General features: G+C 35.0%; 2 protein-coding genes across 23 annotated transcripts; both read right to left on the reverse strand.

Moving 5' to 3' along the window:
* Positions 1–577: 577 nt before the first annotated feature.
* LOC147299796 (zinc finger CCCH domain protein) lies at positions 578–3428 on the reverse strand. Of its 22 annotated transcripts, none has more exons than XM_086229239.1 (7): positions 3294–3428; positions 2698–3053; positions 2488–2628; positions 2259–2381; positions 2000–2107; positions 1260–1922; positions 578–878 (listed from the first exon to the last, which is right to left on the reverse strand). In XM_086229239.1, the coding sequence occupies exons 2-6, from the start codon at positions 2996–2998 to the stop codon at positions 1870–1872; spliced, it is 726 nt and encodes a 241-aa protein (XP_086085365.1). In that variant the 5' UTR covers positions 2999–3053; positions 3294–3428; the 3' UTR covers positions 578–878; positions 1260–1869. The 22 variants fall into 22 exon arrangements, with proteins under 22 accessions (XP_086085365.1, XP_086085367.1, XP_086085358.1 ...); XM_086229241.1 differs by having other exon boundaries at positions 1260–1397; positions 1772–1874; positions 2027–2107; positions 2488–3053; XM_086229232.1 differs by having other exon boundaries at positions 1260–1397; positions 1772–1874; positions 2488–3053.
* A 12045-nt stretch (positions 3429–15473) lies between these two features.
* On the reverse strand, positions 15474–19782 carry SCL13 (SCARECROW-like 13). Its single transcript, XM_086245062.1, has 2 exons — positions 19645–19782; positions 15474–17566 (listed from the first exon to the last, which is right to left on the reverse strand). Exon 2 carries the CDS (start codon positions 17327–17329, stop codon positions 15695–15697), a length of 1635 nt encoding a protein of 544 aa, XP_086101188.1. The 5' UTR covers positions 17330–17566; positions 19645–19782; the 3' UTR covers positions 15474–15694.
* Positions 19783–20568: the final 786 nt, after the last annotated feature.

Below are 20568 nucleotides of genomic sequence, written 5' to 3' on the forward strand. Positions count from 1 at the left end.
TAGAATAATAAAGAGTGCTTCAGTGGTGCCTGTTTATATAGGATTGGTATTCCTCGTACCATTAGGAAATTAGGATTTTTTTAAAATAAAAAAATGTGAGGGAAAAAAGATATATAAAAAATAAAAAGAAAGATTTGGAGTTCAACTAGGATTTGTATATCAATCTATTAAAGATACAGAATCCTGGAGTTATTGGTTTGGGAAAGCTGCAGAGAACGTTTAAGGAAACTAAATTAAAGTCGGTGATCTTTCTTGGACACAGAGGTTCAAGCTCCCCAAATCTTTCCCACCCTTTTTTTCTTGCCCTTCAATTAAAAGAAGGGAATCGGGCCTTTGTACTCAATAAAGGGCCTGGCCCGACCCGGCCCCAGACAGATGTTGAGAAAATTCCAGTACTGGATCAGTTGGAATTTTCAGGATTACATAACTAACAAACTGCACGTGCCCAAGTGATAAGTGTATTATTAGGATCCCACTTGACTATTTTATTAACACAATCACATTATGTGCTAGCGTACAAAGTTACAAACACATTGTCTGCTTACTGGAGTCATTAAAATGTGATTAAGAAAAAATGCGAAAATGGGATGACCAGAATAACCACACGGTGCCCCCCCCCCCCAAAAAAAAATTAATTATAAGCAAATCTGTATAATTCTTTCACAATATATATGGTTTACATGTATAGTCCTGTTCAAGGCTCTAATAAATATTTTTCTTTTTTTCTCCTAATCCAAATCTTCCTGCAGCAAAACATAGCTCTAGTTCATGGCTTTTCCCACTCCATGTAATTCTAAGAGAGTCAGCGAGCCTTGCTAGCAATTTTTCTGAATCCAAGAAGCTTTCCTCATCCTGTTAGCTTTCTCTATCATGAAATCCTGAAATACAATACAAAAGGTAAAACAAACAACCAATCCTCCACAAAAGTTGCCTAACAGTACTATTGTTTCTTTTGTTGTGTTCTTTTTTAATGAGTAGTAATACAATAATGACAGAATATGAAGCAGAAGACAAAAAAGCTATAATTACGCACATGGAAGCCTCCAAAATTTTACAAGTTCCTTGGCACACATAATATTTCCTAAACATATCTCTATATATTAATACCTCAAGGCCTGGGATCAGGTCGTAAGGAGTTGCAATGGGATAGATAAAGGCGGGTTTTTAAGGTCAAAACTTGAATCAAGTTGTTTGGCAAACCGCAAATGACAACCCGCTATAACAATAAATCATCAATCTTGAGGTGGAGAGATGATCACCTTTAGCCAACTTCTTTAAAGTTGGCTGCACAAACCACATTCAAGGCTCAATTTTTACCAACTCCATTGTCTACCATGTGCTGATCACCAATGGCAACCAGCATTCTTCATGTCCCCTGCCTTTCTATCGCATGTTAACTGAGAAAATATATGTGAGATATACATCCCTCTCCCACAACTATTTAGAAAGTAGATAAGACATGCTTAAAGACTTTACATCTTCTATTAAGAAGTGAAGAAAGTGATAAAGCAATCTTAATGCCACACTCTGATGGACAGTGTAAAGTAAAACCATCCTTTTTTTCTTTTTGACTGACTACCAAGAGATAATAACGACAACAGGACAATAAGGCAACAACTGCAGCGAATGTGCATAAGAGACACAGATCACATATACCCATGTTGTGCATGCATGTATGTAGAGGCCATTTCAACTCTGAAGTTAATCTTTTATAGAAGATGATCAACAGACATGAACCCAACCAAATATTCATGAATTGTGTCTAACTTACAAGTCTTCAGTCAAAAACCTGTAGAGAAGAACTACATAAAGTCCATTTCCTTGTGTATGGTTAAAAGTCACCTCTTGACATTAGCCCACGTGGGATATTTATCCTGAAATGAGATACCGAAATCTGATTGAGCCCACCATTGCAGAATTCTCTGGTACAAAATCAACTAAAGATGCATAAAAACACCAACCATAGCTCAAGTACATAGAAAATGCAACTCATTATTACCATCCATGTTAGGTCCTTCAACTTCACCTGTTACACTGATAGTTTGTCCAAAATTAGGCTTATCATTACTGATCCCTTGAATCTCTGCCTTCGACAGATTCTGTTCCACTGGATCACAGGAGCCACACTTAGTAACAAATACATGAACGAAAGTAAATGTTTTTAGCGGAGAAGTATTATCTGATGAGCGACGAATGAGCACGCAATACAGTTTCAGGCAACAACAACAACAAACTTACATGTACTTTTTCTTCATTACCTTGGTGGCCATTAACAGAAGTCTCATTGGTAGTAGCATTAATTGCCCGTGCAAGACGTTTAACACGATTAAAACGTAGTCCATGTGGTAATCTGCCAGAACCAAAATCTCCAATTTGGAAACCTATTTAATAAAAAATGGATCATATACAAAAAAATATTGTATCTAACTACGTCAACCACAATACAAACCCTCCAAAACTTTATAAAGTCAACACTATCAAACTTACAAGAAGTCTTGTTATTAGCATCACCCTTTGTTATCACCTCTGCCACAATTTGGTGATTCAACGACCGTGCAAGGCGCCTTATATGACTCAAACGCAACCGTTTGGTGAAATTAGCCGATTTCAAAGCCACAGCTTCCAAACCTATAACAAATTTTGATGCAAAATTGAAAGCTACCAGAATATGCTTGTGGTATACAAACAAACACTTACACTCAGAGTTGTGCAGACGCTCCGCGCTTAGGTTTTGAATCTGTGTAACTTCTTGGACATCATTCACTGCTTCATCTTCATCTTCATCTTCATTGCTTACTTGTTTAGACGGGGAATCCAATTTGGCATTCTCAGCTCTCAGTCTTCTGAGTTGATAGTTCCTACGACGCCGAGCCAGATGTCGTTCTCTCTGTTCAACGGTCATAGACTGCCTTCTCTGCCTGTCCCTTATACGACGCCGTTCTCGCTCTTGCTCTCTTTGCATTCTGCGCAACTCTGATCTCTCTGACGACTCCTTCATTGTCGTTCCAATCCGTTGGTCTTCATCCGACGGACTCCCAATTCAACTACTCGTTCTGAAACCAGACCACAATCAGTTTTCAGATTTTCAATTTGTTAATTTTTAAATATTTTTTATTAATCAACCGCAAAATGTAAAATTAAGAAGCAAACAGAAACTTATAAAATCAAACACAAAATTGCACACAAAAAAAAATCGTATAAAACATGAAGAATAATAAACCTAAATTTCACATGCAATTATCGAAATCAAAATTCTGAGATTAATGTGTACGAGAATGGATGAATTAACATACCTCGGATTCCATGATGAGGATTCAGAAAGCAAGAAATTTGTGCATTCGATTATGGATGATTGGATGGGATTCGAATCAGTGCGTGTAATTTTTCAATTTTTTTTTTTTTAACGGGCTCAGTAAACCGTATTTTCCGGAAATTTACCAAGTAAGTGGTCGCTTTTACCGTGTAATCGGTATCAATATGAACTAAATAACTAATTATGATCAGGTGCGTTTCGTCTCTAATAGAAGCGTACAATAAGCATTGTTTCAAAACAAAATACCGAATTCAAAAGTAGAGATGTACAATGGACCGGGCTGGCCCGGATCCAACACGGGCATGACCCATTTAAATTCAGCCCAGCCCAATCTAGTTTAGCCTGGCCTGACCAACGATAAAGTGGGTTGGGGCTAAGCTCAATTCGTACTTATAGGCTGGCCTAGATTGGGCTAAAATTTTCTATCTCGTTAAGTCAGTCTAACACGAGCCTGTCTTAGGTTGGGCCACCCGAATTCGTTAATGGTTTAGATTTAGGGTTTGAACTAGCCTATTTACATTAAATTTCCTCAATTTTTTTTTTATTTTTAAAATTAATTTTTATCTCCATAAATAAAAATATTTGTTTATAGAATTTTTCAAAAACTAAATACAACATTATATATTATATTTCAAAATTATTCATTATTAATTGCTATATTTAAAAAAAATATTGTTTTTGTAAAATTGTTAACTTATAAAATTGTTTTTTTACTTGAGAATATTTCAATTGTACAATTAATCCTTATAAGTAAAATATTAATTTATTTTTTATAATATTGAGACGATGTTGAACAAATTTAAAAAATTAATTAACAAATTTTTATTAAATAATTATTTAAACTTAAAAATTTTAAAATAAATAATCGAGCATGCCCGCCCGACACGAGGCCCTTACGACTCATTATGGGCCGAGCTAGGCTTAAGGTTATGATAATTGGGTCGGCCCGAGCATGACACAAAGTACGTATGGGCCTATTTTAGATGGGATGGGTCGACTTGTTGTATACCTCTACTCAAAAGCATTGGCCCATTGTCTTGGATATTTGGGTTCCTTGTTTGACAAACTCAATTATGGGAGTCGGCTCCTCTTCTAATCAATTAATATCTAATGCCTAATAATAAGTTTCTCATTTTCTAAATTATTCTAGACTATTTTTTTGTTACATAGGAGGGAATCGAACCATGGATCTAGCCTAATACTAACCCTTACCCCATACACCCTCACCACTTGAGTTAACCCCAATGACAAAACTATATCGTTTTTTGTTAAACCTAACATGCACAATTTCATCATTCTTCAGTAGCACTTCACCTCTTCCTATCTTGATCTTCTTTGACAACTTGTAAAAGTTTGAAAGTGCAGTGAGCAAACGGTCACCTGCAATGCCACCGATTTGGTAAGTGTTACACCCGATCTTTGTTTTTCTTTTTTTCTTTTTGATCACCTAATCCAATTTGAAATAAGTTTCCCAACTTAATTATAGCAACAATCCATGAAATTTACCCCAAGTCTCACTTTAGTCTGCAAAATTTACTTTTATGTTACTCACTTTAGTCTTATTCGTCAATTTTATTCAAATTTTCATCAAATATATGCACGTGACAAGCTCATGTTTGACTGATTAGCGATGGTTTTGTCCCCCAAAAGTGAGTCACGTGCTTGTAACATACACATGATTTGACGAATCTAAAAGTAAATTTCGCAGATTCAAGTAAGACTCGGAGCAAAGCTTGCGACCTGTTGCTATAATTAAGCCTAAGTTTCCCTAATCAATTAGTATCTTATGCCTAATAAATAAGTTTCCCATCTTTTTAGTTATGCTAGACCAAAAATATGTCATTTCTTGTGCAAACCTAACATTCATAGTTTCATCACTCTCTCGTAGCACTCTTCATTTTCTCCTCTCAATCTTCTTTGATGGCTTTTGAAAGTGTCGTGGGCAAACGGTCACTAGTGACTTCACCGATACGGAAAGTACTGCACCCAATCTTTGTTATTTTTTCAATCACCCAATCCAATTTGAAATTAGTTTCCCTAATCAATTAATATCTTATGCCCGATAAATAAGTTTCCATTTTTTAAAAAATTATATTAGACCAAAACTATGTTGTTTCATGTGCAAACCTAACATTCATACTTTCATCACTCTCCTATAGCACTCCTCATATTCCCCGCTCGATCTTTTTTTATGGCTTAAGTGCAGTGGGGAAACGGTCACCAGCGACGTTACTGATTCAGTAAGTGCTACAATCAATCTTTTTTGTTTTTTTTTTTTTATCACCTAGTCCAATTTGATATTAGTTTCCCTAATCAATTAACATCATATGCCTAAGAAATAAGTTTCCCATTTTTGTAATTATGCTAAACCTAACATTTATAGTTTCACCTCTCTCTTGTAACGCTCCTCCTATTCCCTCTCAATCTTCTTTGATGGGTTGTTAAAGTTTGACAGTGCAATGGGCAAACGGTCACCACTGACGCCACTGATTCGGTAAGTGCTGCATCCAATCTTTGTCTTTTTCTCTTTCTATCACCCAATGCAATTTGAAATTATTTTCCCTAATCAATTGATATCCTATATCTAATAAATAAGTTTCCCCTTTTTTAATTATGCTAGACCAAAACTATGTCATTTTTTGTGGAAACCTAAGATTCATAATTTCATCATTCTCTCATAGCACTCCTCCTCTTCCCCTCTCGATCTTCTTTGACAGAATCTGAAAGTTTAAAAGTGCAATGGGAAAACAGTCACCAGCAATGCCACCATTCGGTAAGTGCTGCACCAATCTTTGGTTTTTTTTTTTCTCTCACCCAAGCCAATTTGAAATTAGTTTCCCTAATCAATTGATATCATATGCCTAATAATTAAAAAAAGCTTCCCTTTTTTTTTTTTACTATGTCGTTTTTTGTGCAAACCTAACATTCATAGTTTCATCACTCTCTTGTAGCTCTCCTCCTCTTCCCCTCTCAATCTTCTTGGATGACTTGTGAAAGTTTGAAAGTCCAATGGGAAAAAATGGTCATCAGCGATGCCACCAATTCGATAAGTGCTATACACAATCTTTTTTTTTTTCCTATCACCCAATCCAATTTGAAATTAGTTTCCCTAATCAATTGATATCCTATGCTTAATAAATTAATAGGAGACTTTCATCCAAATCCTTTAATTTTACAATTTACTGACTAAAGTTTTATGGCTTTTAAAATTCTAATTAAAGTTCAATAATATTGTAACTATTTCATGTTACATAATACTGGTCCATTAGTTTCTATTTTTTCACACATATCAGGCGTCGAGCGCTCGGTGACCATTTTTGACTGTTCAGCAGTGCATTTATACTTCTTCCTCAAGCGATGGTTTGTCGGCTTTATATTAGGTTTTAACTCTAGGATTTTGGGCTCCACAAACCCCATTATATACCTTAGGAAGGTATGAGGTGAACCCGTACCATATACCCTCAAAAATAAAAAATAATGTCATATTTCTTTAACAAAGCAATGGTCAAAGGGTTTTATTTCGAAAAAAAAAAGGCTTTATTTAAAATAAAAAAAAATCATAAGGTTTTTTTTTCAAATAAGAAATGTTATAAGGACTAAACTCTAATTTTTCCTAAATAAATTTCCCCCTTTTTAATTATGCTTGCCCAAAACTGTCTCTCTTTTGTGCAAATGTAACATTAATTCATAGTTTCTTCACTCTCTTGTAGCACTCCTCCTCTTCCCGTCTCCATCTTTTTTGACAACTTGTGAAAGTTTGAACGTGCAGTGGGGAACAGTCAACAATGACGCCACCAATTCGGTAAGTGTTGCATCCAATTTTTTTTTCTTGTTTCTATCACCCAATTCAATTGAAATTTGAGTAATTGCCTTGAATATGCTACTGCAATTTGATCTTGTGGCTCCAAAAACTTTTTTCTCTTTTTATTTTTTTATTTTTTATATGTTAGACTGTTTGAGTAGTAAATTAGAACATGGTTCTCCTTTGGTTAATCTTCACGGTAGGAGAAATGTTTGTAGGAGATATTTTTGTATGTTCTGAATTAAAAACATAGACAAAAGAGATTATATATAATCGATACGTACATGGGTTAGAAGGACTCTTAACCAGTGTAGGAGAACTCTGTAAGGAGTGTGTAAATATACCTTCGGATTAGGGGTGGCAAATTTTGACGCGACACGAAGTTAGCAGGTTTGGGTTGGCTATATTTTTACACGAACACGAATATGACACGACTCGCTAAACATGAATAATAACGGGTCGGATTAGTGTCAAGCAGTGTGACACGCTAAACACGTGTAACCAAGGAATGAAATTTTGAAAATTTCGCCGAAATTTTTGTTTTTTCGGAGTCCTAAAATTTTATCACATATCCCTTAATTTCCGGCGAAATTTTCGCCCGAAATTTCGAACACCCCGCACGCACGTTTTGGTAAAATTTCTCCAAATTTCGGCGAAATTTGGCCAATATTTCGCTATGTCTTACAACCCATTTCCATTTTTAGAGAAGAGAGAGGAGATCTAGGAGCCATTTTCAGAGAAGAAATGGGAGATCTGGGAGGGAGGAGAGAGAAGAAAGAGGAGATCTGGGAGGGAGAAGAGATCGGGGAGGGAGATCTGGGAGGGAGAAGAGATCGGGGAGGGAGATCGGGGAAGAAGGAAGAGATGAGAGAAGGAGAGGGAAGAGAGAGAAGAGATGCCGCGTAGTGGGCTGGGAGCTTGGGAGAGAGAAATGAGAGGGAAGAGGAAGAGAGAATCATTGGAGGAAAAGAAATGAAAGAAAAAAAAAAAGTGTTTAGGGTTGATTGGAGTTTGGGGCCTTTGAACAATTGGAAAGAAAAAAAAAAGGGTTTGGAGTTTCGTTTGGGATTTTGTTTAGTTGTTTTTAAACACTAAATTCTAATACATTTCTATATAAAAAATAATTAAAAATAACCTAAAGGGACTAAATCCTAATATCTTATACTATATCTTAAAAAATATAGAGTATAGATTATAGAGTATATAGACTTTAGTATTAGGATTTAGTGTATAGATTATAGAGTATAAGAATATACTAATTTCATTTATTCATTCTACTAATTTTATTTAACAGTATTTACCTCCAGCGTACATTATATTCACCTTATATTACATAAAACCTATTATATAATTTGGTTTCTTCAATGTTTTTATCAATATAGTAGATAATATGTTAAATAAATATATGGTCAAGTTTCATTCAAAATTTTCGTATTTTAATTTCAATTTTCGTCGTTTTTGTCTAATTTTGTCGAAATAGAAATTTTAATCTAAATTTCTGCGAAAATTTCCGTTGAAATTTCCATCGAAAATTTCCTCAAAACCGAAAGTTTACTCATTGCGTGTAACTAGTAATAAATAAAGAAAATGATTAATTTTTCTTATTTTTTTAATATGTATTATATGACTTATTTGTATATGGTTTTGTTAGTATTATGATTAAATATGTTTTTTTTAAAATGTAATGCATAAGTAACTACTTTGGTTTTAAAATAAAAGAATTTATGTTTAAGTTTTACTTCACGAGATATATGGGTCAATTCGAACACAGCACATTATAAACCAGGTTGAGTTAAAATTGACTAATATTAAACACAAACACGAAATACCACGACACAAATCCGATATAGCACAACACATTACCAGCCTACCTTGGATTCAATATAGGTTTCATGTAGTAAGAATTTAGGGCTGCCCATCGGTCGGATCGAATCGGTAAATGGCCTTACCAATTCGATTACCGAAATTTTTGGTAATTCAATTTGGATGCCGATTACTAAATCGATTTTTTCGGTAATCGATATTTTTCGAATCCTCCGATTTTTCGGTATTTTCATAATTTTGGTAAACATTGTTCATTACAGGCTTACAGCAGAAAAAAATAAATATAAAAATAAAAATCTAAACCTTTTGGGCCTTTTCCCAGCACATATATATATATATGTTAATATTAGGCATAAATTCAATTTAGACATATAACTATATATGCTATTTCAACGGGGTCCACAAACTTTCAAATATTTCAAATATACACTTGATTTATTATGTAAATTGAAAAATGAAATTTCGTCCATCAATTTATTGAGAGATCAGTTAAATGTCAGTTTGGCTTTTGCTAACGGGGATTAATTGGCGACGTGGCACCAATTCAGCATACATTTCCCACCAAATGAGCAACACATGTCCACTTGACACGGGCCCATACACCCATCACCTCTTTCCCGCTCGTCGAACGCTCTCCTGACCATTTAGTCTTCCAAAAACATCACGTTTTCCCCCAAATTCGAATATAAATCTCTCACTTGTGTTCAACGAGTGAGAAAGAGATGATGAGTTTGTGGACCCGTGTCAGGGGTTAGGTGGACCCGTGTCGCTCATTTGACGGGAAATGAGCGACACGGGTCCATCTAACCCCTGACATGGGCCCACAAACTCTTTCTCTCTATTATTATTAAATTGTGGGCCTGTGTCGCTCATTTGGCGAGAAATGTTTGCTGAGATATCGCCACATCGCCAAGTAATCCCGGTCAGCAAAAGCCAAGCTGTCATTTAACTGATCTCTCAACGAATCAATGGACAAAAATTCATTTTTCAATTTAGATAATAGATCGGGCGTATATTTGAAATATTTTAAAGTTCATGGACCCCGTTGAAATAGCTTATATAGTTATGTGTCTAAATTGAATTTATGCCTTAATATTACAATTAAAAGCTTTAGAGCTTCTGTCATAGAAAGGCAAATATCCATGCCAAAGTCCAAACAATCTTGCGAGGCTACCCAGTCATATCAGCAAGCATATCAAATTATCAAGTATCAAACATATTACATATCAGCATACATCTTTCAAAGATCAAACAACCAGCAAACATATCAAATTATCAAGTATCAACTATTGAAAATATAAACTATTCAAAAAACCCAAATTAATTAGAACAATTCAGAAATTACAATGAACCCAAATTAATAAGAACAAAGTTTACAATCCAGAAAATAAACTACTACATAAAATATTGAAGATCACTCTCTAAACTTCAAGTCTTCAAGACCTGCAGGCTGCAGCATATCAACTTCCACAATCTAATAAGAATAGGAAATGTAATTCAATTATTATTTATTTTTTTTGTAGAAAGGAGGGCTACAAGCCCAGCAAACACAAAGCACTAGCCACAAACAGATCTGAGCTTAGTCTAGCTTGATATGATATGCTTATAATTTGATAATTTGATATGCATATGAAACAAGCATATCAAATACATCTTGACTCAAGCCCATACAGTCAACCTCAAATAAGCTAATGATAGGAAGGGGAGGGGACAAGAATAACTCAAAGCTTAAATTCCTAGAATGACCCAAACCTGCAAGAGTGCAAGACCATATGCCAAAATTAAAACAGCAAGATTACACATATGCAGGGCAGCAGGTGCAATTCAATTAAAAACAGTAAGAATGTAAAAAAGAGTGTGTTGTTGGGTCATCCACTCATCCATTATTGTTCTTCTTGTCTTGTTTGGCACAAATAAACAAGTTACAAGTTAAAAGTAGCAGCAAAAGTGAAAAGGAATTGGCATAATCAATTTAATAGTTCCATTTACTGAGTTTTAGGATATGACAATTGAAGTACAACTCTATCAAAGAATTCTCTATCAGAACTTGCACAAGATTGCTAGAGCATGAGAGCAACTTAATTAATTTCTGATTACAATTAATCTTTATGGGGTAACCAAGGTGTTAAATTTCGATTTTTAGGGGTATGGAAATTTTAACACTATATTACAAATATTTCGAAAAATTTCACCGAAATTTTCGACTGAGACAGGAGGCAGCGACCAGTGGAAGAGACGGGAGAAAAAGGAGAGCCGGCCTTGTCGCATGTCGTCGCCGGGGAGAGGAGATCGGCGTGGAGAGAAGAGAGGGAGGAGAGAGAAGAGATTAGATGAGTTAGAGGGAGAGAGAAAGAAAAGGTAACTGAAATAATGGAAATGGAGAGAAAAGATGGCCACTGGATGAAGACTTACGGGGAGAATGGCCACTGGAGGAAGACTTACAGGGAGAATAGCCACTGGATGAAGGCTTACAGGGAGAAAAGGAAGGAAATAGGAAAGGAAAAGGAAGAGGAAGGAAAGAAAGAAAGAAAAAAAGAAAAAAGAAAAAAGAAAAAAGTAGGGAGTCTGGAGTCTTCTTACGGGGAGAAAAGGAAGAACTCATTGCAAATTCCAATACACCTTCTTCTATTAAGACTTCAGAGAAAAAAGGTGTGTGTGGTCACTAGTAAAACGACAATAAACTAGAAAACCAACGCAAAGCCAATGTGTCAACACCTTAGGAACTTGCAGAGATGTAGCAGAGTACACTAATCACAATCAAAAACCATCATTGCTTTTTAAATATATATTTAAATAAATAAAACCCACAAAGTTATTTTTAAGTACAAATTAACAATCAAATATACATAGTTTTTTTTTTTTGCCAATCAAATATACATACTTACATACATAAATTTTTTTCACCATGTGCTTCAGTGCTTGTACAAATTACACCTGAGCTACACCGAAGGAGATGGGAAAAGAAGGAAAGAAAGAAAAAAGAAAGGAAAAGAAGGAAAAAAAGAAAAAAGAAAGGAAAAGAAAAAAAGAAAAGAAAAGAAAAGAAAAGAAAAGAAAAAAGAAAATAAAAAGAAAAAAGAAAATAAAAGAAAAGGAAAGAAAAAAAAAAAAAAAAGATTTAGGATTGATTGGGGTTTAGGGCCTTTGGGCAATTGGAAAGAAAAAAAAATGTTTGGAGTTTCGTTTGGCCGTTTTGGGGTTTTGTTTAGTTGTTTTTAAATCTAATATATTTTTATATAAAAAAATAATTTAAAATATCTTAAAAGGCCTAAACTCTAATATCATATATTATATTCTAAATAATATAGAGTATACATTATAAAATATATAGGGTTTAGTGTATAAATTATAGAGTATAAAATTAGGGTATATAGAGTTTAATATTAGGATTTAGTGTATAGATTATAAAGAATAAAGAATATACTAATTTCATTTATTCATTATACTAATTTTATTTAACAGTATTTGCCTTCAGCGCACATTATATTCATCTTATATCACATGAAACTTACTATATAATTTGGTTTCTTCAATGTTTTTTATCAATATAGTAGATAATATGTTAAATAAACATATGGTACAGTTTCATTCAAAATTTCCGTAGTTTGATAGCAATTTCCGTCATTTCTATCTAATTTCTGTCGAAATTTAAAAATTTTCGAAATTTCCGTCGAAATTTCCATCGAAATTTCCTCGAAATCCGAAATTTTATTCCTTGGGGGTAACAAACTAACAATGTGAAATTTTGATCCATAACACACCATTTAAAATTTTCAATATTCAACTGCAGCAAGAGAATAATGCTTTTGAAGGAAAAATCATAGTCTTGTCAAGAAGCTTTTTCTTCTTTCTTTTTTTGGTCATTTATTTTGTTTTTACGAAACAGTTTGCAATCTCCTTCCTGAAATGGGAGAACCTAAAATGAATATATGTCTTCCCAAGACTAAATAACTAGACATCTTGTTATGATAGTAGAAATATAACTAACCACATCCAAGAAAAAAATAAAAACAAACTCCAAACAGACAAATTACAAACACAACAAAATTTTAGAGCAAAAACAAAGAGAAAGGCAGAGAGATGATCAAAAAGAAAAAAAAATCCCACTTTTTGCTTCTTTTGAGTAACTTCCGTACTAGATTGTGGAGGGGCAGCCGCCGCAGCCCCTTCTGGGACTACTTCAGCTCTAGAACTCTCATCCTTTGTTGACATTAATAATAAATTTTAAAAATTCCTAATCAATAACAAGCAGCAACCAGGTACAGCAACCAATAACAATGTAGTTTACTAAATTACTCACAAGTTAGCAACCAGGTATCAACCTGCCATAAATTAAATCTAGAAAATTAAGCAACCAAACTCACAACTTAGTTTACTAAATTTGTTTAGAAAAAATTAGCTTTCTAATACGCTTATGTAAGTGATTTTTTTATTATTTATTTTTTAAATCCCAAAAAAATATATATAAGCATATCTGCATATATGATATATCGAAATCTTACCTTGCTTCTGTTCTTAAACCAAACTTCAACGTGTCTTAGCTTCAGGTTCAATTGCTGCAATTGCCTGTTTCTGAGCCTACGTAAATTAGTTCAAAATCCAAATATTAAGTTCATGAAAGAGAGAAAGAGTTTGACATATGAATAAAACTACAAAATCAAATGTAAACAAATCGAAGCCCTAACCTGGGTAAGAGAGACAGAGTCTGAGTTTTATGATTTCTGAGAGATCGAAACTCGGTGAAAGAGAGAGTCTAAGTGAGTTTTCTACGTTTGTAGGTTTCGAAACTCAATGAGAGAGGGTCTGAGTTTTTTGGGATGATGGACGATGGACGTGCTACAATGGGTTTCTGAGTTTTCTGCGTTTTTGGTGAGAGGATGGTGAAAGGGTGGCGAAAGGGCGATGATTCAACGAGAGGGCGAGGACGGCGATCAAGGATGGCGAGATAGAGTCTGAACTTTTTGGGATGGGTTTCTGAGTTTTCGATGAGAGGATGGCGAGATCGAGGGTGGCGAGAGGGCGAGGATTCAGTGAGAGACTGAGAGAGCGATGGCAGCGAGAGAGAGTCTGGGTGAGGCTAGGATATTTCTTTTGAATCGATAGTGTGATTTGTGTTTTAATTTTTTGCTTTAGTGATTTTTTTTTTTTGGCCAAAGTGATTTTCTGTTTTAGTTTTTCGAATTTCTAATTGTTTAGAACTTTAGGGTATTAAGTATTAACTAGTTTAATAAAAACCTTATACTAAAAGTCCAAAACTATATACATTACTTACATATTTAGTTATTTACATATGTTTTAAACTTTTAATTATTATGTGTTTTATAATTTCTATAAAACATATATATAATTTATATATATAATTAAATATATATTGACCCTATAATAGATTTCATATAAAAACTAATTAAAAATACCCTAAACCCTAACTAAACCCTATACCCTATATGGCTATAGTTGTTATACCATATACCATACCCTATACTCTATAGTCCTATACTCATATACCATATACCATATATATTAGTAATTTAGTATACTCTAATCCTATACTAGTGTACCACTATACCCTATATCCTATGCTAGTATATTATATACCATAGACTAATATACTCTATAAGTCTATAGACTATACCCTCTTCGGATATACCATATACGGATATACCTTATAAGTTATAAGTTATAACTATAATAGTTTTAGACTTTTAGTGTATATAGTTTATACTATATACTATACAAACTATATAAAGTTATAAACTATATAACATTATAAACTATATACTATATAAATTATAAATTATAAACTATAAACTATATACTAAGCATATTAATGTAATAATATTACATATAAATATATATAACTAAAATTCGGTAATTGTTTCGGATTTTTCGGTATATAAATTGGTTTTTTTCGGTAATAATCGATTTGGTTGCTTTCAGTAATTGGTCGGTTTACCAACTTTTTTCGATTTTCACCAAAGCCAAACCAACTTTTTCGGTATTTTTTCGATTTCGGATTTTCGATTTTCGACTTGTTAAAATCAATTTACCAAACCAAAAAATTTCGGTCAGTAATCAATCGGTTCGATAAATACCAAACCAATGGGCAGCCCTAAGCAAGATTGTGTTTCATTGTGTTAAATTAGATCGACGCTTTCATAAACCTAGGCCATGCTTGATTGATGGTATAGGATAATCATATTTCAAAGCTGTGCTGCCTTTAGGTTGTGTCAACAACTTGTAAAACTAAAAACTCAAGACCAAGGCTTAAACCAAAACCAGCCTCACCATTTTAACATAAAAAGGCTTGCAGGGAACTAATCTCCTTCTCAGCTGAGCTGCATCTTTGTTTTAATGCTAAAACGAAGTCCGAGTCATTAGTATACTGCAGATATTGAACAAGGCTAAGGTAATGGAGTGATGGAGTCCAGAGTCAGACCCAAAAGGGCATTCTTGCACCCTTCAAATAGATAGATAAGGCAATGTTGATTTGCTAAAAGCCAAGAAAATGCAATGCAACAAGCAGAACAAGGTAAATTGCAGTATAACTGAGAGCTATTCTCTTTCTTTCCAAGGCAGACATTTACATCAAATTTCGAGATTCAGGTGTTTGCCTATAAGAAGGAACTAATGCAAGAAAGCTAAAAATCTGAATCCTACAAAAACTACACATATCACTGATCACTCACTCTCTCATGCTCTAAGAGTCATAAAAGATGAAAATTGAAATTTTACAAATTTTGCAGTCACCATCAGGTTCACCTCCATGCAGAAGAGGTTGCTAACGCTCTTCTCATCCAACCAAGGTAGAGAGCCCCATCTGTCTCTTGAACTCTATAATTCCCACTATATTCCTCCAACAGATTCCTGATTGCCACCATCACTGAAGGACTCATCGGGTATGGAGTAAACCCAGCCATCTTAAGCCTTAACCTCCACTTCCCTAGAAGTTCATGTCGTTCCACCCTCTCAGGCCCCTCACAAGCAATCATGTTGACTATGTCTCTGGCCACACAGTGCATCTCTGCATTAATCCGCTTTTTGTCATCTCTAGGACAAGCCACATCAATAGATTCAAACATTGCTGTATAATAATCTACTGTCTCAACAAACCTTGACAAGAATGGGGAAGTGTTGGTGTTTGATTCTTGTTCAATGAGTGTCACAACTTTGGGTGATAAACTCCTTACCAACCTTAATAAACGGTCTCTGTGATTTTCAGTGCTCACACTCTCATCTGGCATGTGGTGCAACACATATGGAAAATTAACAGCTATGGCTTCTCCAGGTTGAATCCTAAGAGTTTCTACTTCAACCTCACAACCAGACATGGCAGCAGCATGAAACTCAAATGGCACATTGCATGACGCAGCAAGCTCCGAAAGCCTCTGCCCAACAATGTGAAGTCCCCCACCACGAGCATGATTTGACTGGGAATCATCAACACCTGTGATTCGGATAAGCGGGGGTCCACCAGGCTGACATGCTAGATCCTTGATGAGGGGCACCCATTGACTGCCCTGTGCAATCTGAAAATCAATGATGTGGATTCTTGGCTCATTTTCTAAGGCTTCCCTAATGACAACATTTGCAGACAAGTAAGCAAACCTCCAATATGGACAGATCTGATAAAGGATAGACATGTATGACATAAGTTCCGAGCTTGTTGGTACTTCGCATTTTAGGGTTTTGTAGATTAAACTTCCAGATCTTTCCAACCTTGCTCTAAGACCTTCCAACATGTAAGCACCCAATCTTTGCAGTGGATCCCCAGATATTGACACCATATGCCCCAAAAGTTCCATCCAACCTGTTGCTGTGGGTAAATCACCTTCAGATATTGCACGTGCACAGTGAATGAGAACTTCTTTTAAGTTTAACTTAGGTATCATTTCGGCTATTTGATTCCGGTTCCACCTTGCCATGTCACTCTTGTAAGAACAATAGTGGCTGTCAACAATATCTGATTCAGGCCCTAGCAGTGAAACTTCCAGTTCCCTAAGCTTGTGCTTCCATTCATTGCCATCATCAGCAACGGAGCACCCACTTATTGGTGATCCAGAGGTGTTGTCAGAGTAATGATGATGATCAGACAAGCATGAATGAGAACCTTGTGGTGATGATGAAAAGGGACTCCGGTTAGACAAGCCACTAACAGCCGAAGGGGAATCACAGGCTAGAAAACCAGCAGTGGCAGGGGATGAGTCCAGGGTAAAGAACTGCTCCTCGTAGGTTTGGAAGGAAACATTGTTTCCTTGGCTGCCAGTATCTGGGGATACACTGTTTTCTAAAATTTGGAAATGAGATAAACAGTAGGAATCAATCTCCGCCACAGGCTGGGGGTACAAGCTGTGGATACTGGCTGTACTTCCGTGTTTCTGAGATGTTTGCATCTAGAAATATGAAATGATTGACCCAACCCAGAGAATGGTTCTCGCTGGCTCTTTCTAAAATATTTTCCTAAAAACTTGAATAAATCACCAGTCTGTCAATACTTGAATCGAGTCTCAATAAGCAGTTAGGTAGCCATCCAGTCTCAATGAGCAGCTATGTAATCCGACTTTCAAAAACATTATTAACCACCAACTGCTTCTGCTCTGGAAGAAAAATCACTGAAGAACCACGATAATCTGCAGAGGAAAAAAAGTTTATCATAACCAAACAACCAATAAAAGTGAAATAGAGAAACCAAGTAAAAACAAACAAGGAACACAGAAACTCATAGGAACAGTAAATGCCAAATATAAAACTGATAGCAACTTAAATAAATTAGATTAGCAATGTACTGTGGTACAATAAGAATCCTCGATCCAGCTATTACAGTATAACATAATCCAGATGTTGAAAGCTAACTTGTCAACTTCTAAAGGCATCCATGATTTGGGTAACCACGTTTAGGCATAGGGTCTAAACGCATGAATGATTTAGCATACATCTTTAGTTTACGTTTGAGGTAAATTGATTGCTGGTAATGTGATCCTGGTTAGGTTTGCTAACATTGTCAGTCTAGACTGCAACTCAACTGAGCCTCTGGGCTCGGGATGAATGCATGACAACTGAAGCATTAAAGGGCCACAATGTATCCATGCTCCTGCCATGAGCACTCTACTCCTATTTGCTTCTTAGGCGGTTCTCCATATAATTTCAGGCCCATTGTCTTGCTATGTTTTGCAGTGATCTCAGCCATTAGATAGACATGATAGCTGTTTTTGAATTTTGCTGCCAATACCGTTTAAAAATAACGGCTCTTCCCATTTTTTCCCTTCTTTTTGACTTCTTGGCTGAGTAGTCATACATTTCCTAAGGAAATACTGAAATATAACTAAAATATGTGACCCACCAGATGGTCAAATAACATAGCAAATGAGATAACATCCATAATAGTAGACTTAGACAGAGAAGGTCATGACTTTGTGCAAATGACAAACTAACAAGTTTCAGAAGCATCTGTAGAGGAAATTAAAATCTGATACACAGCATTAAACAAAAGTTCTAAGAAAGAAACTTTTTATACATACTAATTGGACGGTACTCCATGAAACAGATTCAACAGAGGGATCTGTATTGAGAATGTGGGATCTATCATTCACTTTCTCTTTCAACTACAGGCAATAGATACCAACACAAATTCTTAGAAGAAGGATAAGGACATGGAGAGCCAAAACAATAGCGCTCAGCACTTTACAGCCTCAATTTTAAAGATCAGAAGAGCAAGAAAACGCTATCTATTATAGTCACTGTCCTTTACATCAGAAGCTTGATCACAAGCAAACCATGATGCTTAAAACTAACATCTTTGCCCCCTGACATAGAAATCAAAAGTTGACACCAAACCAATAAAATTCACTACTTGATTTATACCTTTTGTACCTGACTTAAAAACTCAGAAGTTGAAACCAACCCACCACAACTCAGTACTCTAATTGTACCACCTACTCAAGTCTACTCCAACAGGACCCAGCATCCCCAGAGCTATAAGCAGCAAAACGTGTGTGATTTTCGAGCAGTGAGCACACGGTTGTGGAGACGCGTTTTTTTGTTTATCAAAAATTCACTACTGAAAGCTCTATCTCACTTCTCCATCTTATGAAAGGAAATAAAGTAACTAATTACAGAAAAAAGGCACTTTTAAAAGCAAAAAGGTTACTAGGTGGGAGGGGGGAAACTACGCGCAAGTCAAATGAAAAAGAGAAGAATCAACTCAGATGCCAATGATAACAAAGAAATTAAATAGATTTTGCTTTTGAAATAGAAGGGTCACCCTTCAATTACCAAATTCCTAAATCATTTAATTTCTTAAAGAACTGAATTTGTCCCTTGATCAACAAAAAATGTCACTTAGAGAAAAAAAAAATCACAAATTTCGATTTAAAAATAATCAAAGAGCTAATAACGACAAGAGACAGCCCAAATTTTTAATTCCCATTTTGAGACGCCAAATTAGAATTCAAGTCGGCAAAGTAAACCCACCTCTCACAAATTCTAACACAAACCCATGTTCCCAGATCATGAAATAATCAAAGAAACGTTAAATTCATCCTTGAAATTCATTAAAACACCAATCACCCAAGTCATACAACACAAGCAACAATGAGTCAATGACCCACAACAATAACAAAAAAAAACAATAATAAACCTTAATTAATCCACCCACATAATTAAGAACAACAAATTATGAAAGTCCAATGAAAGCTTAGCGCCTACATACCTTAACAGAAGCGCAGCTCAGATCCCGGCTGTTGTTTTACTTAGATTCCTCTTCAGAAGCAGAGAGAAAGTAACCGTTCTGATGCTCTGTCCTCTCTCCTACTCCTAGAAATAGAAATATGCATGTGGACTTTGTACCCAGGAGTTTTATAGTTGTACTCGAAAAACAACTGCCATTGCAATTGACCTGTAATTACATGGATAGCCCTTTGAATAAAAAATTTGGGTCACCCTAGACGTACATAGAAATTTGATCCAAAATGACGAAATACCCTTCCTCCACGACCAGTGTACTTTGTATTGTAGACTTTGAATTTAATAGAGTCAAAACTCAAACCCAATTTAATTTCTGATTTCACTTACTCCTCCGCGCTTGCTAACGCGGTTCATAATGATATTGATTTTCTTTCTTCATTAATTAAGGATTTGCATTATCCTAATCCATAATATTTATTGACTCAAAGCAATAGTCAGGGTGACTATTAGATTTAGTAAATTTTTTCTTGTTCATGTGTGATTATAATGGTACCTCATAATTTGTTCTCTAATAAGCTCAAAATAATCAAAATTGAAATGAATAAGCTTGGGTTCCAATGAATTCACCTTTGTTAATTTATTAATGACACACAACGATCATACCAAACCCTAATTAGTGCTAGACGTCGCACATTTTTTTTCTTAACTTACATGACATTTATATATTAAATACAAAAAAAAAATATCATATTCAGTAAAATAATAACACATAAGGTAAGATACAAATGTTGAAAAAAAAAAATTGAGACTATTAACATTATTGGATATATTAATCATCCGGTAACACTAGATAATCTATTATCTTTAATCAGTTGACAGATTTTAGTATTTTTCATGAAAATGTCAACAATATTAAGACGCGTGCAGATTACCATTCTCCTAACTAATG

The sequence above is a fragment of the Dryas octopetala genome, chromosome 1 (assembly GCF_963921425.1).
Source record: "Dryas octopetala chromosome 1, drDryOcto1.1, whole genome shotgun sequence".
Lineage (NCBI taxonomy): Eukaryota > Viridiplantae > Streptophyta > Magnoliopsida > Rosales > Rosaceae > Dryas > Dryas octopetala.

Excerpts from the sequence above, each read along its gene's own strand:
- LOC147299796 (XM_086229229.1), bottom strand. The coding sequence starts at position 2,998 with ATGAAGGAGTCGTCAGAGAGATCAGAGTTGCGCAGAATGCAAAGAGAG. Across the intron at positions 2,382-2,487 it reads TGCTAATAACAAGACTTCTT|GTTTCCAAATTGGAGATTTT; the intron begins GTAAGTTTGATA and ends TTTATTAAATAG. Across the intron at positions 1,923-1,999 it reads TGAAGGACCTAACATGGATG|AGAATTCTGCAATGGTGGGC; the intron begins GTAATAATGAGT and ends ATTTTGTACCAG.
- SCL13 (XM_086245062.1), bottom strand. The coding sequence starts at position 17,329 with ATGCAAACATCTCAGAAACACGGAAGTACAGCCAGTATCCACAGCTTG.